Source organism: Neoarius graeffei, chromosome 6, assembly GCF_027579695.1.
Source record: "Neoarius graeffei isolate fNeoGra1 chromosome 6, fNeoGra1.pri, whole genome shotgun sequence".
Lineage (NCBI taxonomy): Eukaryota > Metazoa > Chordata > Actinopteri > Siluriformes > Ariidae > Neoarius > Neoarius graeffei.
The window spans coordinates 41,198,507-41,223,586 of record NC_083574.1 but is presented as its reverse complement, the minus strand read 5'-3'; the positions used below and the strand labels follow the sequence as shown (position 1 = coordinate 41,223,586).

General features: G+C 41.2%; 1 protein-coding gene across 5 annotated transcripts in view; it reads right to left on the bottom strand.

Moving 5' to 3' along the window:
• Positions 1–25,080, bottom strand: part of srgap1a (SLIT-ROBO Rho GTPase activating protein 1a) — a 287,015-nt gene that overhangs the window by 92,806 nt on the left and 169,129 nt on the right. For all 5 annotated transcript variants that reach the window (XM_060923667.1, XM_060923668.1, XM_060923664.1 and 2 more), the window contains exons 6-8: positions 19,648–19,776; positions 12,804–13,025; positions 12,101–12,202 (exon numbers count right to left, since the gene is read on the bottom strand). In XM_060923667.1, coding sequence (XP_060779650.1) covers positions 12,101–12,202; positions 12,804–13,025; positions 19,648–19,776 — 453 coding nt within the window. The remainder of the gene's footprint in view (positions 1–12,100; positions 12,203–12,803; positions 13,026–19,647; positions 19,777–25,080) is intronic.

Here is a 25,080-nt window from a genome sequence, read left to right as displayed (position 1 = left end):
CTAAAAAAAAGCTTGCTCCACTTCGACTTGGCCATTGACCGCGACGGTCTGGTCATCCAATTCTGTGGTAGAAACAGTAAGGAAAAGATTCACTTAGCAGCATGGAACGTTTGTACACTGCAGGATAATCCAAACAATCAGAAATGCTGTACAGCCATTGTGGCCCAAGAACTTCAATGCTATAACATAGCTATTGCAGCCCTCAGTGAAACCCGGCTTCCGGAAAGCTCTCAACTCACAGAAAGTGGCTCCGGGTACACCTTTTTCTGTTCTGGTCAACCTAAAGACGAACCCAGACAAGCTGGAGTCGGCTTTGCCATTAACAACTGGTATCTCAGCCTTTTAGACTCTGTCCCCCATGGGGTCAATGAATGCCTTATGTCGCTTCGTCTTCACCTAGAAGCTGGTTATGTCACCTTAATCAGTGCGTACGCCCCTACCATGACCCACACTGACGAGACTAAAGAGCAATTCTATGAAGAACTAGACAAACTCTTATAAGCCATCCCTCGTTCAGACAAACTCGTGTTACCGGGCGACTTCAATGCCAGGGTGGGTTATGACTTCACCTTCTGGGACAAAGTCATTGGTCGACATGGCGTTGGGCAGGTGAACTCAAATGGAATCCTCCTTCTTACAACATGTACGCAGCACCAGCTAGTCATCACGAACACCTTATTCCAACAACGTAGTGCAAGGAAAACCACTTGGATGCACCCTCGCTCTGAGCATTGGCATCAGATCGACTTTGCCATTGTCCATCAGAGGGATGTTAGTGATGTCCACCATACAAGATCCATGTTGGGCTCTACCTGCTTCTCCGATCACCGTTTACTCCATATCACCATTGCATTCTCCTTCAAAACACCAAAAAGGAGGGTTAGACCGGCGGTGCCAGCTAAGAAGCTTGATGTCCGAAAACCGTCCTCCCCTGGAGTGGCAACTCAGTTTCTTCAAAAGTCCGAAAGTGCCTTGAATAGTATCAGAACAGAGGGACTGTCTCTTGAGGATCACTGGAGCACTCTCCGTGACGCACTCCATAGCTCTGCAGAGGAAACCATCGGGTTCGTGAAACGTAAACATTGTGATTGGTTCAATGAAAATGATCCCACAGTTCAGGATCTCTTGGTTCGCCTACACCATGCCCACATCAGATACGTGATGGATAAATCATCCCAGTCCAGGAAAGACTCCTTACCTTTGTCTCAAGAGAGAAGCACAGGCCACCCTGAGAGACATGAAGAACCATTGGTGGAAAGATCGCGCGGATGATCTGCAACTTGCTTATGACCGGAAAGACTCCAAAGCCTTCTTCGCTGGACTGAGGGCTGTTTACGGTCTCTCATCCTGTGGCAGCACGCCATTGTATGCTGCGGACAGCCAGACGCTCATCAAAGATCAGACTGGCTTTCTCAACCGGTGGACAGAACACTTTAATTTTGTATTGAACTGTGTGTCGACCATCTCTGATGAAGCCATTGACCAACTTCCTCAAAGACCCATCCATGAAGAACTTGACAATGGTCCCACAGAAGCCGAGACCATCAAGGCTGTTAAACAGCTCTTACCAGGAAAAGCGACTGGCGCCGATGGGATACCTGCCGAAATCTACAAGTGTGGTGGCGAGCCAGCTGCAGTCGAGCTTACGCAGCTGTTTAATGTTATCTGGGATAGGGAAGCTGTTCCACAGGACTTTAAAGATGCCCTGTTTGTGCACCTTTTCAAAAACAAAGGTAACAGACACATCTGTGACAATCACCACGGCATTTCACTCCTGGCAATAGCGGGTAAAATTCTTGCAAAGATCCTCATCAATCGCCTTACTGCTGCTATTGTGGATGAGGTAATCCTAGAAAGCCAGTGCGGATTTTGTGCCTCGCGTGGCACCACCAATATGCACTTCTCAGCAAGGCAAGTACAGGAAAAGTGTGTTGAGCAAAACATGGAGCTTTTCATGGTCTTCATTGATCTTACAAAGGCCTTTGATTCAGTGGGTCGTGAGGGTCTTTGGAAAATACTTGCCAAAGCTGGATGCCCTCCCCATATAGTCAACATCACCCGCTTGTTTCATGATGGCATGGTTGGCCGCATTGTAGACCAAGGCTCAATTTCTGCGCCTTTTGCCGTCGGCAATGGAACCAAGCAAGGTTGTGTCATGGCTCCCCTGCTTTTCAGCATCGTGTTTTCAGCCATGCTCCACGATGCCTTCAAAGACTGCGATAAAGGTGTAATGATTTGCTTTAGAAGTGATAGCAGCATCTTCAACTTAAGACATCTTCAGGCCAAGACCAAAACGTCATCTATGCTACTCCGGGATCTACTGTATGCGGATGATTGTGCTCTTATTGCCCATTCCTTTGATGACGCTCAGCTCATTGTTGACAACTTTTCAAGAGCTTGCTGCAGATATGGCCTTACCATCAGCATCAAGAAGACAGAGGTACTACACCAGCCGAGGCCTGGATCACCACCATGCTCTCAGTCCATCACTGTGTGCAGAGAAGTATTGAAATCGGTTGAGAAATTCTGCTATCTTGGAGGTATTCTTGCACAGAATGCTAAAATCGATGACAAAATCACAGCACGCATCAGTAAGGCTGGTTCTTCCTATGGCCAGCTGCAACACCGCCTCTGGTCTGACCATGGCATATGGTTAAGTACAAAAGTCCAAGTGTACAGGACTGTGGTACTGAGCACTCTCCTCTATGGCTGTGAAACATGGACTCAATACCGTCATCACATCAAAGCATTGGAGCAGTTCCATTAACGCTGCCTTCGCAAGATCTGCAACTTGACCTGGAAGGACAAAGTTCCTAACACTACAGTTTTAGATTGCTGTAATATCCCAAGTGTAGAATCGCTTGTTACACGCGCACAGCTACGCTGGGCCGGGGATGTAGTGCGCATGGGTCCTGAAAGGATTCCAAAAGCCCTCATGTTCGGCGAGTTGTCAACTGGAAAAAGATCGCAGGGCGGACAGCGTAAGCGCTACAAAGATGTCCTTAAAGCTTCTCTGATGGGCTACGGGATCGACCCTGGGTCATTCGAGAAGACCGCCAAAGATCGGACTCAGTGGCGCAGGACCTGCAACAAGGGATGCCAGCTGTTTGAGGAAGCGAGGACTGCCAGGCTGAATGAACAGTGTCATCGTCGCCATGCTGCTATTACTGCTATTACTGCCCCACAAGCTTCACAAGATTCGCAGTCTGTCTGCGTTGACTGTCAGCGAGTTTACGCTTCGCGCATCGGGCTGATCAGCCATCGCAGACATAGACACTAAGTGGCCGGGGACGGAGATTCATCATATCGATGACTCAATCCATCATCATCATCATCATATCAGCGAGAGATGAATGATGGTTCTTGATGCAGTGCCGTCTGAGGGATCAGAGATCATGGGTGTTCAGCTTAGGCTTGAGCTCTTGCCCTTTACGCACCAAAATTCCTCTAGATTCCTTGAATTGTTTAATGATATTATGCAACGTAGAAGGTGAAATATCCAAATCCATTCCTATCTTTCTCTGAAGAACATTGTTTTCAATAATTACCTTGCCTGGGATGGAGTCCACCAGGGAGCGAGGGTGGGGGGTGGGTTTTTAGTTTGTTAATGATATTACCGGAAAAGAGCTGGACCAATCTTCATGAAACTTTCAGGATAGATGGGCATTGGTCTCAAATAGAACCTCCAACATTTTGGGGGTTATCTGGTCAAGGTCAAGGTTTTTGTGGCTACTGCTTCATATAGAGGCAGTAGCCAATATATCATCGTGCTGTACGAATGTAAGAGTGTAAAAGTGCAGTATGGTGTGTTTTGATTGGCTGAGAGCAGTACAGTGTGTTCTGATTGGCTGAGAGCAGCAGAGAATCAGAATCAGAACCATGTTTATTGTCCAAGTATGTTCACACACAAGGTCAAAATCAAGGTCAAGGTCACCAAAAAAGGTCAAAATAATTTTTTCCCGATATCTTCCTTCATATTCATCACAAGTGCTACCGGGCGAGGTTTGTTTTGCCTGGCAACGCTTGTTTTCTCATGCATTTGTTGACAAACTGGAAATCCTCGGCCCATCTTTGCTCCTCAAAAACTAGGTCTTTCCTGGATACTGAGTTTGTACCAAATCCTGATTACAATCACCTGTTGACATCACCTGTTTCAAATCACATTATTATTTAATTGTTTTACCTCATTATTAGCCCTAAATTGCCCTATCCAAACTTTTTTTTTTGGAATGTGTTGCAGGCCTGAAACTCAGGAATGGATGTATATTAACAAATGAAATGAAGTTGACCAGACAAAAGATTAAATATCTTGGGTTCATACTGTCCGCAATGAAATACAAGTCAAAGTAAATTTAGAAATCACTGCTTTCTTTTTTTATTTGCATTTTCCATACTGTCCCCACCTGTTTCTGATTTGGGGTTGTATTTCCATTTTTAAAAAATAAAATAAATATTTTACACCATGGGCGGCATGGTGGTGTAGTGGTTAGCGCTGTCGCCTCACAGCAAGAAGGTCCTGGGTTCGAGCCCCATGGCCGGCGAGGGCCTTTCTGTGCGGAGTTTGCATGTTCTCCCCGTGTCCGCGTGGGTTTCCTCCGGGTGCTCCGGTTTCCCCCACAGTCCAAAGACATGCAGGTTAGGTTAACTGGTGACTCTAAATTGAGCGTAGGTATGAATGTGAGTGTGAATGGTTGTCTGTGTCTATGTGTCAGCCCTGTGATGACCTGGCGACTTGTCCAGGGTGTACCCCGCCTTTCGCCTATAGTCAGCTGGGATAGGCTCCAGCTTGCCTGCGACCCTGTAGAAGGATAAAGCGACTAGAAATAGAGATGAGATGAGATTTTACACCATCAAGGAAATGATCATTGGATTGTGCCAGTTGCAATTTGGATTTACTAGGCAGCATTTTTCTAAATCATAATTTGATGTAAAAGAATGCCTGTGGTCTTATTTCATTATCAACTGGGAAACCTTTCCAATTTCCCCCATTATACAATGAATTAAACAGCAACATGTTGGAATAAGCCATAAATTTGTTGCCATTTTCACTTTAAAACCCTGCGAGGAGAATAATTACTGGAGAAAAATCAGTGGAGACCTAAAAACACCAGAACAAACCCTTATGTCTCTTTACTACTTGTCTTTGACCCAGATGACTCACTTGCCTTCGTTCTGGCCTAAACACGCTGCAAGCCATTCACATGTTTCAGACTCTCCTGTTTTTTCAGCTCTAAGTCGCAGAGTGTCCGTGACAGTATCTTCACCAGAAAGCCACCACACTTGTTTGTGTGCACAATCTTTTAGCATGTAGTCAAGGAAAAGGAAATGCATGCTTAAAGCTTAAAGTACATGCTTTAAAGGCCATAACAGAGAGCAAACCTGAACAGAACTAATGAAATATACTGTATCGTGAGCATTATAAAATACTAAATACGTTTGCTGATATCTCCATTTCACCATTTACACTACTTTTAACTTTTTTTTTAAACTGGTGTGAATGTACATGGCAGCCTGTTAAACAGCAGACAGCTTGCTGTTCTTCAAGTTATCAGCAATATGTGACTTCACATTGCAGTGGGTGCAGAGAGCACAGCTTTCTGACTTTCATCTGCCTCGCTGATGTTTATCTCCAGCAGAACCAACAGATTCTTTCTGCAGAGGCCAGAGAATCAAACGAGTGTGGATTTAGTGTGAAACTGAGAGAATATCTACTGAATAATGAAAACAAATTGAGTGAGTAAGAGCTGGAAGAGAAAGTGAGCATCATTCTGTCTAATGTCTCATCTGCTAACCTTTCCAGCAAAAAAACCCATATTTATCAAATTAGTAGCTCAGCAGGATAAAAAGGAGAGGGCATTAGAAGATAAGGCACTGAAGTGAGATGAACTGTCTCGTGACAAAAATGGGAGGAAGTTTCTATTTCTCCTTTTAGCCAGGCACTTCAGAAAATTAAGGATAAATAATCGAGAAGGCACCATGTGTCGAAACTGCAGGAAGACTGCTGCACGAGGTATAACAAGAAAGACTAGAAAAGCACTCGGAGAGCGCAGACCTCCGCCAAGAATCCTTTAAAAAATTCCGGGATCCAGAAAGTGATCCGGATCACCGCCAAAATTTAATGGATTGTTACTTGTGCCCAGTCACACCTCTGGAAAAAATTTCAGAGCAATCCGTTCATAACTTTTTCCATAATGTTGCTAACAGACAAACCAACAAACAAACCAACGCTACAGAAAACATAACCTCCTTGGCGGAGGTAATTAACAATTATTCCATGAAATTGAGTCATACATGAGCTGATAGCTGACGAGGCACGTAACGCCAAGTTGGCTATAAGCCATGTATGACCAGATTGAGTGGAATAACCGTTTTATTCTATCCACAATCACTGGATTTTGAGAAACAGAGCATTTTTATTTTTTGCAAATTTGATAAATAAAAACTTTATACGGGCGGCACGGTGGTGTAGTGGTTAGCGCTGTCGCCTCACAGCAAGAAGGTCCTGGGTTCGAGCCCCGTGGCCGGCGAGGGCCTTTCTGTGCGGAGTTTGCATGTTCTCCCCGTGTCCGCGTGGGTTTCCTCCGGGTGCTCCGGTTTCCCCCACAGTCCAAAGACATGCAGGTTAGGTTAACTGGTGGCTCTAAATTGAGCGTAGGTGTGAATGTGAGTGTGAATGGTTGTCTGTGTCTATGTGTCAGCCCTGTGATGATCTGGCGACTTGTCCAGGGTGTACCCCGCCTTTCGCCTGTAGTCAGCTGGGATAGGCTCCAGCTTGCCTGCGACCCTGGAGAACAGGATAAAGCGGCTAGAGATAATGAGATCACACACATCACATCACATTATCTCTAGCCGCTTTATCCTTCTACAGGGTCGCAGGCAAGCTGGAGCCTATCCCAGCTGACTATGGGCGAAAGGCGGGGTACACCCTGGACGAGTCGCCAGGTCATCACAGGGCTGACACATAGACACAGACAACCATTCACACTCACATACGGTCAATTTAGAGTCACCAGTTAACCTAACCTGCATGTCTTTGGACTGTGGGGGAAACCGGAGCACCCGGAGGAAACCCACGCGGACACGGGGAGAACATGCAAACTCCGCACAGAAGGGCCCTCGCCGGCCCCGGGGCTCGAACCCAGGACCTTCTTGCTGTGAGGCGACAGCGCTAACCACTACACCACCGTGCCGCCAGATAATGAGATGAGATGAAAAACTTTATACAAAACGTTTGACAAAATCATTTCCGCTTAGAATGTAAACAAACCGGTGAAATGACAGTAGCAATTTGTGAAAAATGCTATAATAATAATTCTTGAAAAATAAAAAAGATATGTTCTTACCATCAAATACTTTTATTCCATATTTTGTTGCTTTTTTTTTTTATTTTTTTGGGTTTTCTTCTTCCTCTTTAAGGTTTTTTGGTGGTTGGCAAACCAACTTAAAGGTGCATAACTGCCACCTACTGGGCTGGAGTGTGGAGCAGGCGATATCAGGGAAACAAAACCAAAAAAACATATCTTTCAGCTATTTCTGTTTCTTTTAAATACTTGATAATTTTTGGGGTCTTGTTTTCAAGTAGAGTTTTTATTTCATCCTCGGTTGGTTCAGCAACATGCGCTGCCATTTTGTTTTTCTCTACTCACAGTATATGAGGTGATAGCCTAGTAGTAGAGTAGCCAATCAGAGCACATGATTGCTCATATTCAGTCAGTGTGGGTAGAATAATTTCTCTATACTTTGTAAAAAAGTTTCAAGTTTTCCTTATTGCACTGATTCTTAACTTGACAGCTGACAATAACCTGCTTGAGCCTGGTTGAAATTTTCAACCTTCAAATACGATGTAATCATGCAACGTTTAAACCATTTCACGCATTACTGAGACAGTCAAATAAATAAGATAAGTCATTTCAAATTTCAAACGCCTGTTCGATATCTACTTTTATTCCAGATTTTGCTGCTTTTTTATGTATTTTTGGAGGTTTTGTTTTTGAGTAGAGTTTTTATTTCATCCTTGGTTGGTTCAGCAAAACGCTCTGCCATTTTGTTTATCTCTACTCATGGTATATGAGCTGATATCCTAGTACCAGAGTAGCCAATCAGAGCGCACGATTGCTCATATCCAGTGAATGCGGATGTAATAATTCCTGGTATATCAGGAGGGCTCGTGTGTAAACGGAAGCCACTCCATATCCGGGAATGATGACGACAGCTTGAGGACAGTTTCATCGTAAAACGCACTAACTCAGTTTGAGTGAATGAAAAAATTAGCATAAACAAGAAGAAAGGCCTAAAGTAAATAAAGAACTGTAGACATGTCTGAAAATATGACTGATTTACATATAGTGCAGTAAAAACTGCTTGTTGATGAATGGTAGACTCCAGGAATCTCATCTCATCTCATTATCTCTAGCCGCTTTATCCTGTTCTACAGGGTCGCAGGCAAGCTGGAGCCTATCCCAGCTGACTACGGGCGAAAGGCGGGGTACACCCTGGACAAGTCGCCAAGTCATCGCAGGGCTGACACATAGACACAGACAACCATTCACACTCACATTCACACCTACGGTCAATTTAGAGTCACCAGTTAACCTAACCTGCATGTCTTTGGACTGTGGGGGAAACCGGAGCACCCGGAGGAAACCCACGCGGACACGGGGAGAACATGCAAACTCCACACAGAAAGGCCCTCGCCGGCCACAGGGCTCGAACCCAGGACCTTCTTGCTGTGAGGCGACAGCGCTAACCACTACACCACTGTGCCGCCCGACTCCAGGAATGCAGTGTAAATAACAAAATGTATTAAGGTGATAAATCACTCGTACCACAGCATTTTGAATTCTCTAATCTGAAGATGTTGAAGTTTCCAGAAGAGCAGCTTTGACAGTAGTTCTGTCTGTAATTCAAATTAAATGGTGTATATGGTCGCGCTCAATCTGATAAGTTATCATTTCTATCGAAAAAACTCATTCACAGGGACTTGTATGGTGGACGCTTCACATATTCTAAGCCGAATAGTAAAAACGATTAAGAAAATGTTGTTATTCAACCAAGAAAAAAGTATAATTGCTGAAATGGTGAAGTTTTCTGTAAAGAGATGTTTATTTAACATTAATGAAAGGAGTCTGTGTTATCAGGGCTTTGGAATGGGTGGTAAGTCTTCTGAATGGTTCTGAGTAAGCGATTGACAGCAAATCTCATATATTTTTGTCAGGGTTTCTGCATATTTGCATTTTGCACTGCACAGTGGACATTAGGAAACAGCTGGAGCAGAACTCCAAAGGAACGTAACAAGGTTGTGGCCCAGAGAAAGCCTTGCTTTGCATCTGGGATATACAATATTCTCTTCTCCTGACTGCTGTCATTTTTTTTAAACAGGGTGACATTTCTGTGGGCAGTAGACAGGAAATCTCAAATCTCTTCCCACTGAAGACTGATCCAAGTCAGCAGTCCAGGAAATAACCCCAACCTCATATCACTTGATGACGTGTTTATACTTTTAGGACCAAAAATGTCTACGGTGCATCCCTATTCCTGGGCAGATCTTAAGTCACGGCCCAAGGAACTTTTAGGAACCAAGTGTCCACCAGTTGGACTCAAATCAACAGTATTATCAACCTTTATGTGGTAAGGATAATGATATAAATACATGCCCAAACCGTTCAGTGGAACAACCGGTGGCTAAATTTCAACCCCCCCTCCATCAAAGTCATCTTTTGCACTTTCAGCAGCCCATCAGCCTACCCACATGGTTTAGTCTACAGCCAGAAGAAAAGAAAACGGAAGAATGTGGAATGAAGATAGGAGAAGAAAGGCAGAGGAAATAAAAGCAGGTTGATGACCATCTGATGAGCCTCTTTTTCCCAACCACTTGCAAGCATCCAGAAATTTCACAACCTGAGGATAAGATTAAGATTAACGTTTAGAAAAAAGAAATGGGCAGAGTTTAAAAAAAATAGATAAACAAATAAAAGCGGGGTAATAGAGATGAGCCCAGCTGTGTGTTATTTGGTTCACTGACAGGACAGAAGACATTGCCAGTCTCTCTAAGGCATAAGAACAAATTTACCACCATCTCATTCTAATGCATCAATAAGACATGTGGTCTCAGTCTTTAAGTCTTTGATGGCTTTGTCTCAGACTATTTGCCATGGCCTACAGAGCATCTGACATGTCTTTTAACAAAAGTGTTTTGGGAAGTAAATGTGATACTTTTAAGAAAAATCTATGGCAGACCTGTCAATCCCAAAGGAAAATAATTTGCAGTTCTGCATAGTTTACACTGTCAAATGTATTTAAAAAAAAACCTCCCACAACACAGTACATTTCCGATATAATTCTTTCACCAGTTGATTGTTTGATGTCTAATCTCACTTGTAGAAACCGTGAGATGGTCCCAAACAAAATACTGCTGCATTTTTCAGTGATAAATCGTGCAACGTGAATAACAGCTGATAGGCCAGCGTTGAGGTGCTGGTTAAAGTAGGCAGGTCTTGGCACCATTTAATGAAATCAGAGTGTCAGTGATGCAGTAGCTCACACGGCTGGACCATGAGAAACCAGACTCGTTTATAATTAGCTAAGCTGCTTTTCATTAGAACAATTTGATCTTCAAAACAAAACAATCCGAATCAAAATCCATTGAAAACTGAAGAAGGAGTAGTGATTTTCCTGAAAGTTTGTTAATTGGCCTCATTAGCAACTTGTTAATGAGAAATCACAAAACCAGGAAGTAACTTGTGATACAAGTGATACAAGTGAAAGTTGTCCAGTCAAATTTTTACTTAAGTTAAAGTACTGAAGTACTTGCTTTTAAAAATACTTAAGTATTAAAAGTACATTTTCTGTCAACGCATCGTTGTATTATTGCCACAACGCTTACAAAACCTAATGTCGTTACCAAAGACAGAATGCATGCTGTGCCATCATGGTGGTTTAACGTTAAGCTAGCTAGTCAGTGAAGCTCCACCTGACATGCTAGCAAATTCTTTTCAAACTCGAAATCATATTGGGTAGCTAATGCTACTAGAAAAGAAAGATTTCTACATTCTGTTTATTTGGCAAGATTATACTAAAACATATTTCTGAAACAACTTCAGATAAGTTAACGTTATTCATGTTAGCGTAACTCCGTTTTTACATGCTAACTAACAGTGTCCAAGTTAACTAGCTACGCGTAGACGTTAGCCGTGGACAAGGCGATGGCAACTTGGCAGGCAAATCCAAAGAAAGTAATTTGACTAACCAGACTGCAGAGCTATTGCAACGTTATCGCTAGCTCTAAAAGCACAGACAACTTCATTACAAACTGTCTCTTGGAATAAAATGTATATATACCTCGATATGCTTCCGCAGGTTGGATGGCGAGTTTTTGTAGGCCATGATGTGGTTCATTTTTGGCAAACAAAGCAAACATTTAAAACGAAATGAATCTTTAATCCTTTCAGAAAACTGAAACATGGGGTCTAGCTATAGCCATGAGTGCGTGCATTCTCCAGAAGAACTGCCTCCTTCCATTCTGCCATTAACTGATCGTGTTAAATAATGCTGCCGAGAAATCATTGAACTTGATTTTATACAGTCTATGGACGTGACGTGACCCTAGTGATTACTGATAGACTGTCTCAGTGTCACCTGCGAAAAAACAATCACATTTGAGAAAAGAAAAGAAAAAAACATCCACTTTCAAAACTGCTTCATAGTAACGAGTAACGAGGACCTTGATATAAATGTAGTGGAGTGAAAAGTACGATATTTGTCTTTCAAATGTAGTGAAGTTAAAGTCATAAGTTGCCAAAAAAAATACTCAAGTAAAGTACAGATACTCAAAAAGTGTACTTAAGTACAGTACTCAAGTAAATGTACTTCGTTACTGTCCAACTCTAGATTTTTGTGAATTGTGGACGGATGGACGGACTGACGACGGATGCCGTGTGATGGCAATAACTCTTCGCCCTACGGCTGGTGAGCTAAAATTATACCAAATTCTCCAGTGAAAGCTAAAAGTCTGGACTGTGATAACAAGCAGAAGACAGTGTAGCCAGGCTCTCTGTGATGCTAGCCAGCAAAATGGAAGTGTTATAATATTTTACTTGCTGACCTCCTCATTCTCAATTTTCAGCGTGGCCAGGCGTGACTGGAGCTGCTGGAACCTCAGAATCAGCTCAGCCTGGACTGGAGGCTGCGCCGTGATCTGGCACACCTGAAGGAGAGAAAACACTTATTAACACATCTGAAAGGACAAAATAACCTTAAAACCATAAGCCCAATGTGCAAGCCAATTTAGTTTTACTCACTAGGACACCAGAACCACAAAGCAACTCGATGTAAAATGGACTCGGGCATGATCTCAGTGACAAACACTGAATTTTGCTCCCAAATTTGCAATCAAATTACAATAATCACCTCCAGGGTAAGAGCTGGAATGTGATTTGTCCTAGGCTCCTGTTTTAATGTTTCCCTAGCAGCTGAGGCATATTAAAACTGGGAAATGAAACCACTCTAACCACACTGAAACCAGTTTCTCATTTGCATACCTTTTCTAATTTGTACTGAGTCACTAACACAAAACAGACCTTTTAAAATCACTGCACAGACAATAATACATAAACTTGTAGCTGGATTATTTTCAAATTGTGGTTAGCATTCTTTCAATTAACTTTGATTGTCAATGTCGATACTGGTCAATGTTTAACAACCGAAAGCTATCTCGTAATGGATTTTCCATTATGCACAGAACCAAACCTTAATTTCATATAATATGCTGGAGAAAGACAAAAACAACAACAACAAGCATTTCTAACCTCATCTCCCATGTGTGGCTGGAACTCGAACTTGACCGGAGGACAGAAAGCGGTGGGATACATCTCCATAAAGCGCTGCCGGTCACTGCGAGGATCCAGACTGTCCACAGCGTTCTCGATGATGTCCAGCCCCTCGTGACGAGACGTCTCCAGGTTATACTCAGCCGAGAGGTAGGTGCGCAAAGCTCGGTTTAAAGAGGCGTGATAGCCCAGATCACAGCACTGCTCAGCGTATAGAGAAGAAGAGAGAAGACATGTTTCCTAATCAGTAATCAGTACCAGTTCAGTAACACAACAGCATCTGTGTATATACAATGCACTCATTATCTCATTATCATTTCATGACATCAGTGCAGTGAACAGAACACAGTGAGGCTTGTGTTTAATGCTGCAAGTTTTACAACATCTGGATGATGGTCAGAATTGCAAGTCGGGTGGAATTTTTCAACCTAGGTTAGAATTTTTAACCCAGTTCATAAGTTGCTACTTGCATTAGGGAGACTAACTACATCTAGGGTTAGGATTAGTCGGCATATCAGATGCTCGCTAGCCGTGCTACGAAAATTCTGCATGCAGACGCTTATCTAAGTTTCCAAATCTGTCGTTGCTTAACTCTTGAATATTTTCTAACATGAAGACTATTATTAAAAAGCTTATAATCGCTGCTCTCCAAAGAAATGTATCTCATTAAGATATGTCCAGTACTTTAGGAGTAACGGCAGGTTGAAGTTGGTACAACAGAGTAAAAACTGCTCGCGTGACGTCAGGAAACTGCCAGTGTTTTTTGAGTCACGGCAAAGCTGTCAGACTCTCTCTCTCTCTTCTGATCAGTTTCTGACTGGATTGCTCGTGAATATCAATCAGATAATTTTTATAGGGATGTTCTCTCTCTCTCACTGTTTCTGATGAAGTATTCAGCAAAATTTTCCGTCAGCTAGTTTTGATGTTATGATTCACAGGAGACTCTGAAGTGAGTTTTCATAGCTTTACCTACTTATTTTTTCAAATCAAACTGATTCATGTCAATAAATAACTATTTTAGAATATAACTGTAGCTGTTTTGATTAAAAATATTGAGATCTTAGTGCTCGGAATGATATTTTTAAAAAAAAAACCAAAAGTCAGAAACGCAAGTGTCAATTTCAATTCAATTATAATTGGAATTGTTTATTGGATGTGACTCGCACAGTTTTTTCGAGGTTCGCCTTGAAAGCTGTGAATATTAATCAAAATAATCATTTATAGTCTTTCATATAAACACTAGTAGGCCCTACTTAGAAATACAAAGGTCTACAGAGCACAAAGAGGGTGTTAGAAATATTGTTTTATTACTATTTTATTTTGGTAGAGAATGGTAGATGTGAATGACATTCAGAGCTTATTTATGCAAATTTTATAATGTTTTATAAATAACATTTTGTGATGTATAAATGAGAGTTAAAATCAGCTTTATATTGCACAAACAAAGCCATTTGGTGAAACTTTGAAGAAGAGTGTGTACCGATTTAACAGTTTTGCCTAATTAGCATAATTTATACTAATTAAATAGTAATTTGCATAATTTGTTTTTACTAATTTTTTAGACTTTGTGTTCAGTATACAACCTGCCAATTTCCATGTAAATATCTTGAAAATTTGAAAAGTTATTAAGAAAAAATATTTGATCTCATTAGTTAAATGAGGTCCATTTGGACCATGTGATCCTCATACAGAATATTACAGCAGCTTTTTAAAAATTAAGCAGTTTTTTTTTTTCAATCTTTGATTTGTAATATCTCAAGAACAGATAAACATATTTTCATCTCATCTCATTATCTCTAGCCGCTTTATCCTTCTACAGGGTCGCAGGCAAGCTGGAGCCTATCCCAGCTGACTACGGGCGAAAGGCGGGGTACACCCTGGACAAGTCGCCAGGTCATCACAGGGCTGACACATAGACACAGACAACCATTCACACTCACATTCACACCTACGGTCAATTTAGAGTCACCAGTTAACCTAACCTGCATGTCTTTGGACTGTGGGGGAAACCGGAGCACCCGGAGGAAACCCACGCGGACACGGGGAGAACATGCAAACTCCACACAGAAAGGCCCTCGCCGGCCCCGGGGCTCGAACCCAGGACCTTCTTGCTATGAGGCGACAGCGCTAACCACTACACCACCGTGCCGCCATAAACATATTTTAATTCTGTAAAAAGTATGCCGTTCTGCATTCAATTCTGAATTCAATGACATGAGTTTCAAGCAATTTGGACTGAATTAGACTTTTCACCTGCTATACCTAGGTTTAGGGTTAGGATTTGGGAAGACTTTGTATTTTAAACGACTTGATGATGTAATAAGACTGGACTCATTAATAAAAAAAATTAATAAAAAAAAAAAAAAAAAATATATATATATATATATATATATATATTAGTGCTGTCAAGTGATTAAAATATTTAATCGTGATTAATGTCGCGACTGTCATAGTTAACTCGCGATTAATCGCAATTTAATCGCACATTTTTGTCACATGAAAAACCACTGTAATTCTCTTATCAGCATAAAAAAGTGAATGGGCTTGCTTTGTACCAATTTTTTTTTTTTTTTTATTGCAGAGCATAACACGTCTTGTCACAGCCACTGCAAAGTTGGGCTGGAGCCGCCGATGGGAAAACGAAACCTAAGCCGAGCACCGTGGCTCTTCGTCCCGAGGCGCGGGGCTAGCGCGCCCTGCCCGCGCTGGTTCTTTGGGGGGAGGGCAGAGGACTCTGGCTGTGCGGGGCGTGGCATTACAGTCTAGCTGCTATCGTTTTTCTAAGCAAAGTCTCTGTTCCAAGTTCCTGGCAGTTTCAAAAGCTTATGAAAAACCTACATCATGTCACAGAGCGTTAATCTCGCGATAAAAAAAATATCGCCGTTAAAATTGAGTCAAGTTAACGCGATAATAACGCGACATTTTTGACAGCACTAATATATATATATATATATATATATATATATATTCTTTTTTAATATTTTTTTTATTAATGAGTCCAGTCTTATTACAGAAGGTTCTGAGTTTGAATCCTAGTATGAAAAACAATATGCTAAAAAAATTCTAATTAGGTAAATAGGAACAGACGAGAGGAAATAAGAGGTAGGTGTAGACAGAGAGGAAGTGGATGGAAGAAAGAAGTGACAGAAATTCCCTTTTAAGATTCTTAGATAATCCAAAATTTTACTGAGGTTGGAAATTATGAACTAGGTTAAAAATTTTAACCCAGGTCAAAAAACAATAACCTAGGTTGAAATGTTTGACCTGTAACACTGATAATCAAAGTGAGAACTCATTCCTTATTGTAAACTTATACTTATTTTAAATTTGATGTTTTTTTTTCCATAACTAGATTAGGTTATAAATGTCGAGGTACCCGTAGGTGGGCCATCTTTCAGTACAACTGATATGGATTTTTTCAATGCAATTTTCTTGTGTTGGCTTTAAAATTATAGAACTTTACTTCTGATGGAGAGAGAGAGAGAGAGAGAGAGAGAGAGAGAGAGAGAGAGAGAGGAAAATGGCAGAATTTGCAAGGGTATTAATTTATTGACTAATCTATTTATAAAGTACCAATTTATGATCATTGTATAAAAAAGCATTAGCACATTTCCATATATTAGGTTACAGTGAATAATTTGGCACTGCCAACGCTGGGCATTCTTAAAGTATTAGGCATGAACAGACTTAGGCATTACAGCACACTCTCCTATCAGTCTCCGTAGTCATGACACTAATCACGTCCTTGATTTTGACCAGCCTCAGATGACCTAATCTGTAATGCTTTCTGCACTGCACGTGGCGTCCTTATTTGGCCTTCGATGCTTATTATCCTACAGAATCAGACTGCAAGCAGAACCAAAACCCTGATGACCTTTGAGGCAAATTTCATATTTCATCTCTGATTCGGATAAAACGCACTGAGGATAAGTCAGGCTGACCTCAAAGTAAGGAAATTAAGACAGGACAGAGAAACATAATATAGCTTTCAATATGTGGCAGCAATATGACTACCATTACAATATGATAAATTATAAATGCAAACTATTTACTTATTTTAATCCAGACATTTCAGCCTTCAGCGTCTTTGGTCTCTGTGCTTGGTTTATAGTTAATCGTACTGCGTAAACAGATCATGCACTTATATTTCAGACCACAATAAATGTATCATTACACAGTACTAATTCTATCTGGAAATTGAGGACATTTGACGTGAAACTTGTCATTATGCTGTGACTAAGAATACTGGCTCCCAGTGCGCCGCTGCCTACACTGTCTGCCAACTGTTTATATGATTACATGTTCAGCTCAAACACAGGCAAACAAGTGTGGAGGACATGCAGAAGCAGCTTGCTGATTTAGTCTAGCAGTACATTGTGACACAAGAATTGCACAGACACTTTCCCTCAAGCCTGATCATGAATTTAATCTACGCTCTACTTTAAGCATTTTTTCTCGTCCTGTCCCTCTCCCTCTCTCGGCTTAGACAGCACGTCTCAGAGGCGTCTGAAGAAAACAGCCCATCAGAGATTGATGCCCACCACTCAGACGGCTCTGACAGCCTGGTATTGAGGCAAGGTCACTGTACCCATTTCTTTCTCCGAGGCACGTGGAACGTAGACACATTACCCCAACAGCTGATCTTTTCTCTCCAGGGACACTTCAGATTTGTAGGTGAAAATAATATTGCCAGGAGGTTGGATTATAAATAACTGAATTTGGATGGCTCTGAATTAGGCTACAGTATTGGGAACAGAGAGAGAGGTTCTTCTGGGAGGACAGAGCGCATCAAGAACATACTGGATGTGGGGCGACCTAAAAGGGACACTCATAGAAACTGGGTTTTAAGTGCAGACAGTTTTATCCATACCAAAAATAAATCTTATTACACACACACACACACAATATATTCTATCCACATTCACTGAATATGAGCAATCGCGCGCTCTGATTGGCTACTCTACTACAAGTATATCAGCTCATATACCATGAGTAGAGAAAAACAAAATGGTGGAGCGTGTCGCTGAACCAACCGAGGACAAAATAAAAACTCTACCCAAAAACAAAACTCCAAAAAAGCAACAAAATATGGAATAAAAGCATTTGATGGTAGGAACATATCTTTTTTTAGTTTTCAAGAATTATTATTATCGCATTTTTCACAAATTGCTCCTGTCATTTTGCCGGTTTGTTTACATTCTAAGCGGAAATGATTTTGTCTGACGTTTTGTATAAAGTTTTTATTTATCGAATTTGCAAAAAATAGGGGGCGTCATGGCTCGGGTGGATGGGGCACCGTGCCATGGATCCGGGGACCCGAGTTTGATTCCGGCCCGAGGTCATTTCCCGGTCCCTCCCCGTCTCTCTCTCTCCCGCTCGTTTCCTGTCTCTGCACTGTCCTATCCAATAAAGGTGCAAAAAGCCCCCAAAAAAATCTTTAAAAAAAATAAATAAATAAAAATGCTCTGTTTCTCAAAATCCAGTGAATGTGGATAGAATAAAATAGTTAGTCCACTCAATCTTGTCGTATATGGCTTATAGATAACTCGGAGCTACACGCCTCATCAGCTATCAGCTCATGTACAACTCGATTTTGTGGAATAACTGTTTATATACACACACACACACACACACCAGCCACTTTATTAGGAACCTGTTCTTGATTCTAAGATTCCTGTTCTTGGCTGCAGGACTGGAACCCAATGTGGTCTTCTGCTGCTGCATACTGAGATGCTTTTCTGCTCACCACGGTTGTAAAGAGTGATTATATGAGTTAGTCTATCCTTCCTGGCAGCTCAAACCAATTTGACCATTTTCCTCTGACCTCTCTTATCAACAAGGCATTTCCACCCACAGAACTGTCGCTCACTCGATGTTTGTTTTGTTTTTTGCACCATTCTGTATAAACCCTACAGACTGTGTGTGTGAAAACCCCAGGAGATCAGCAGTTTCTGAAATACTCAAACCAGTCCATCTGGCTCAAACCAACACCCATGCCACAGTGAAAGTCACAGCGATCACAATTTTTCCTATTCTGATGTTTGAAGTGAACATTCACTAAAGCTCTTGATTTCTACCTGCATGATTTGATGCATTGTGCTGCTGTCAAGGGATTGGCTGATTAGAGAACTGCATACAACAGCAGGTGTATGGGTGTATCTAATGAAGTGGCCAGTGAGTGTATATATACAACGTGGCACAAAAGAACATACTCGAAAGCACACTGGTAAATATAACGAATCAGAGTATTTTCTTATGAAGCTAAAATTAATAAGAGCTAAAAAGAAAATGGGGCGAGTGATTCTTGGGACTATTCACATGGCCACAACAACCACAGTTTCCCGTTTTGTGTTCCTGTAATTCGAAGAAATCTGGGGGGGGGGGGGGGGGGGGGGGGCTGTTTTTGAAACTGAACTTTTTTTTCTCATTCTACTCAGACAATTTTATGAATATGATATTAAATCCTTATCAAAACACTTCAGGGAGCACTTTCTTAATCATGGCTTTGCTGTGCGGTATGGGGAAGTGAGGCTAAAACCCAAAATGCAATTATGTGCATAATTTAAACGCTCCTGGATTTGAAGTCTTAAGAGCTTCTACTTAAGCACAATCGGACACATTTGTTGCATCGCTTCTACCGAGTGTATTCATATTCAAAGTTCAAACTGGATTAAAAAAGGAAAATGCAGAAGTTAATCCGTAAATCCAGGAAGCAACACTGTCACTTCTGCCTGACACGCAAACATCAGAAGACTGTTCTACTCGTCATGTAAAGCATCTTCAACAAACGATGACACTGCAGTTGCAATTCCCCATTACTTACATCTATTAGGTCAGACAAATCATGGATGTAATACTTGAATACTGAGGAATTAGTGGCTTCCAGAGTCAGCAAGTACTCATTCCGGGCTTTGATCGACTTCAGCTTGTTCTCAGAATACTTGGCCTGCCTCTGATGGAAGAACAGGAAGAGGGGGGGGGGACACAAAACATAAGGGATTAGACAAGCATAGCAAACAGAATTATGCTTTATTATACCACAGTATTGTTGACTTTTCAAATTTGATTGGTCCGAAGGAATTTACTCATATTATCTTTACTTATATAGGTATTTACTGACATTAACACACTTTTTCCAAGCACATTATTGTTTCCATAGTAGCAGCTCATTCACATGGACTTGTATGGAAGTCACTCCACATAATATGAGACTAACAAGAAGACATGGTCATCACTATCCCCCGCCACGAGCATTTTATGAAGACCTCTTAACATTTACACCCTTATAAGCCCATTGCTTTAATATTGACTTATGATGTCGTAAGTGCTAGGACACCTCCATAAAACGAGACCCAGCTTTTTTCAGTAGTATGAGCATGCAACGTTTCATTCATGTAGCTTATGTAGTGTCTGAGAAAACTTGTCCAGATTGAGTCCACTTGTGCTAAGGCCAATAACATAAATCAAGGGCGATAACTCTGAAAATAATCATTTCTTGTAAATGATTTTCGAACTCAAGCTAGATCATGGATAATAATATGAGCATGCAAAGTTTCATTGACGCAGCTTATCATCGCTGTGAGTTCAAAACCTGCTATGTGACAATTTAGGTCAATTCTCAAGGATGATTTTTTTGCAATTTACTCTAATATAATGCTGCAATTAGCTATTTTGATGGATGTTTAACTGACCAATCTAATAATGGAACAACTTTTACTGGCTTCTCAGCTTGTTATTTCAGAGTTTTATTCAGTTTTTTTACGTCTCCTGTAAAAAAGGAAAAACGTCACATAGCAGGTTTTGACCTGACAGGGACATTATGTAGTTTCTGAGAAAACTTGGCCGGATTGAACCGTCGGACAGACGGATGGATGGAAGGATGCACGGACTCTATTCCTATATCCCCTTGTGCAATTTGTGGCGGGGGATAATAATGAACATTAAAGAATGTGGTGTTATTTAAGAAAGCAAATAGTGAAGATGTTATTTATGGAACGACTCTTCAGTGTCAGTGCTTTGTAACAGTAAGTTTTCCACCATGGGGAAGTCTTCAGCAGTTCCTCTGGGTTTTTTGTCTTACAAATAAAAAAAAGAAAAAAGATAAAAACAAATAGACAGGCTGGTGAGGGAACGAGTGTTTACAGCTGCTATAACATCCAGTACCAGGCAAAAGTTTAAACACACCATCTAATTCAATGGTTTTTCTTTACCTTTATTAATTTAAAAATACATTTTAGAAAGGTTAGAAAGTAGCCTAAATAAGCATCTTTACAACCCCGATTCCAAAAAAGTTGGGACAAAATACAAATTGTAAATAAAAACAGAATGCAATGATGTGGAAGTTTCAAAATTCCATATTTTATTCAGAATAGAACATAGATGACATATCAAATGTTTAAACTGAGAAAATGTGTCATTTAAAGAGAAAAATTAGGTGATTTTAAATTTCATGACAACAACACATCTCAAAAAAGTTGGGACAAGGCCATGTTTACCACTGTGAGACATCCCCTTTTCTCTTTACAACAGTCTGTAAACGTCTGGGGACTGAGGAGACAAGTTGCTCAAGTTTAGGGATAGGAATGTTAACCCATTCTTGTCTAATGTAGGATTCTAGTTGCTCAACTGTCTTAGGTCTTTTTTGTCGTATCTTCCGTTTTATGATGCGCCAAATGTTTTCTATGGGTGAAAGATCTGGACTGCAGGCTGGCCAGTTCAGTACCCGGACCCTTCTTCTACGCAGCCATGATGCTGTAATTGATGCAGTATGTGGTTTGGCATTGTCATGTTGGAAAATGCAAGGTCTTCCCTGAAAGAGACGTCATCTGGATGGAAGCATATGTTGCTCTAGAACCTGGATATACCTTTCAGCATTGATGGTGTCTTTCCAGATGTGTAAGCTGCCCATGCCACACGCACTAATGCAACCCCATACCATCAGAGATGCAGGCTTCTGAACTGAGCGCTGATGATAACTTGGGTCGTCCTTCTCCTCTTTAGCCCGAATGACACGGCGTCCCTGATTTCCATAAAGAACTTCAAATTTTGATTCGTCTGACCACAGAACAGTTTTCCACTTTGCCACAGTCCATTTTAAACGAGCCTTGGCCCAGAGAAGACGTCTGCGCTTCTGGATCATGTTTAGATACGGCTTCTTCTTTGAACTATAGAGTTTTAGCTGGCAACGGTGGATGGCATGGTGAATTGTGTTCACAGATAATGTTCTCTGGAAATATTCCTGAGCCCATTTTGTGATTTCCAATACAGAAGCATGCCTGTATGTGATGCAGTGCCATCTAAGGGCCCGAAGATCACGGACACCCAGTATGGTTTTCCGGCCTTGACCCTTACGCACAGAGATCCTTCCAGATTCTCTGAATCTTTTGATGATATTATGCACTGTAGATGATGATATGTTCAAACTCTTTGCAATTTTACACTGTCAAACTCCTTTCTGATATTGCTCCACTATTTGTCGGCGCAGAATTAGGGGGATTGGTGATCCTCTTCCCATCTTTACTTCTGAGAGCCGCTGCCACTCCAAGATGCTCTTTTTATACCCAGTCATGTTAATGACCTATTGCCAATTGACCTAATGAGTTGCAATTTGGTCCTCCAGCTGTTCCTTTTTTGTACCTTTAACTTTTCCAGCCTCTTATTGCCTCGTCCCAACTTTTTTGAGATGTGTTGCTGTCATGAAATTTCAAATGAGCCAATATTTGGCATGAAATTTCAAAATGTCTCACTTTCGACATTTGATATGTTGTCTATGTTCTATTGTGAATACAATATCAGTTTTTGAGATTTGTAAATTATTGCATTCCGTTTTTATTTACAATTTGTACTTTGTCCCAACTTTTTTGGAATCGGGGTTGTATTATACCCCCGCTCCAAAGGAGAGGGGGTATACTGTTTTTTCACCTCTATCCATCCGCTTGTATCTACGTATTTCCATCCGTCCGAAACAACCTTTTTCTCAGCAACCACAAATCATAGCCACTTGGTACCAAACTTCAGCTGGTGGTTCTATACCGAATATACTGTTTTCAGGTCTGTCGCACATCGACTTCTTGTTTACCGACTGAATGTATTTACGAAACATATACGGTAGCGTGGATTTACAAAATTTTCATAACACTTTTCTCAGCAACTACAAATCACAACTGCTTGATATTTGGTACCGAGCTTCAGCTTGGTGTTCTATACCGTGTGTACCGTTTTCAGGTCTGTCGCACATCGACTTCTTGTTTACCGACTGAATGTATTTATGAAACATAGGGTGGATTTTGACACTATTTCCAGAAGCAAAATGCTATTTCAGAATGACAGTTTACCAGGACGCTATTTGAAATCCCTGGGGAGAACACGGCTCTTTACTTACTTGTTTCAGGGTTAATTATTTGTTGAAGTCAACATTCATAATAAGTGTCCTATTCCTTCGATTGCTTGCATTCTGATATAAGCGAGAGCGGGGGGATACGTAAGTGAGCAGTAGCTCACAGTTGATCTTGTTTTTTAATGTAGAGATCTCAAAGTATATTACGGGCATCAAGTCGATCCCTACGCTGACAAAGTTCAAGACAGAACTTGATAAGTGGCTCAGATCCTTCCCTGACATTCCACCTACACCCGAGTACCTTGGAGCGAACAGGAACTCATTGTTGGAGTGGGTCTGTAGCAAACTGCTACTTTGGGAATCGGCAGTGGAGATATGAGATATACTTGGCCTGAGTGATCAAGCTCGAAGCTGATCCAAGGCAGGGCTCGAAATTCATATATTTTTTAACCAGCCAGCCGAACTAGTTACCTTCCGAAGTAACTAGCCAAACAGAAAATCAACTCACCAAAATTTGTTCATGTATGAATTTTACTTCTGTCAAAAATAACACAAAAGAGAGTCGTTACCACTGTTCATGACTAATGTGCATTTATTTCAAGACCCAAGTATTCTGATACTGGTTTTTTTTGCACACTTTACAAATTGGCATTTGCTGTTCCACGTCCTCCTCGCAATATCCAAAAAAATGCTGGATGACTGACCCCTTACTAGTTCTTTTAGGAACCAATTCATCCACTTCCATTTTTTATTTGTCGCTGAAATTGACAGAGCTTACACGGTAGTAGGGTTGGGCGGTATCCAAATTTTGATACCTTTAAACTGTCTCTGTGTTTTCCCGGGGTATACGGTATTACCGAGAAAAAAATAATATTTTGTTTCGGCCTACTGTGTAACGTGCGCCTATGCCTCAAATGTACTATTTAAAAGCAGCATAGCGAATTGTGTGCATTGTGGTATGGATTAAGCAGCAAAGCGAATTTTGTGCATTGATGAATGGATTAAGAGATATTTCAAAGCATCACGCAACTCTTCCTTCATCTTGAAAATAGCATTCAACTGTCGTTTACACATGTCTGCGTTGAAACGCCATTTGCAGCACTATTTCACCTACTCCATCAAAAAAAAGTACACGATGAGCAGGATCATACCCTTTCAAGCATGGGAAATAAAAAAAAGAAAAAGAATCAACCAACACCCAAGTCCGTTTAGACTGCGCGATAAACCATATTCTTCAGCGCAAATGAGGCGAACCTAATTCAAATGCGTGATAGCTGCACAAGGCAAAATCATATGGGCCCATGTCATGCCATGGCGGGGAAATTAATAATCAAATGGCCTTACCTTGCTTAAAACGTTGTCTTGATCACATAACTCCTTACAATTATTCCACTTAAATCCATACGGTTTAACACACCCAACAAAGATAGCAAGCGCATTGCTAATTCCCACCAGAAACCGAACAGTTTACGCTACGATGTTTTCTTCCGTTTCTTCAGTAGATGACATTTCAAACGTTTATTACCCACATCCCAAATGTCATATTATTTTACCTTGTTGTTACTCATGTAACCAACTCAAAACACAACTCATTGGAGAGATCTCGTGGAAGTGGAGTACCCCAGGCTATGGTGTGCCTTAGGGGACATATTAGATTTTTCGTTTGGTTTGAAACCAAAATACTGCCACTGTTATATATTTTTTTTGCCACTAACTCATTATCTTGACTTGCCATCTTTCAACCGTGGTCTCAGTCTCTTTTTTTTTTTAAGATAGGACAGTATAGAGAGACAGGAAATGAGCGGGGGAGAGAGAGACGGGATCGGGAAATAACCTCGGGTCGGAATCGAACCCGGGTCCCCGGATTTATGGTACGGTGCCTTAGCCATCTGAGCCATGACACCCCCGGTCTCAGTCTCT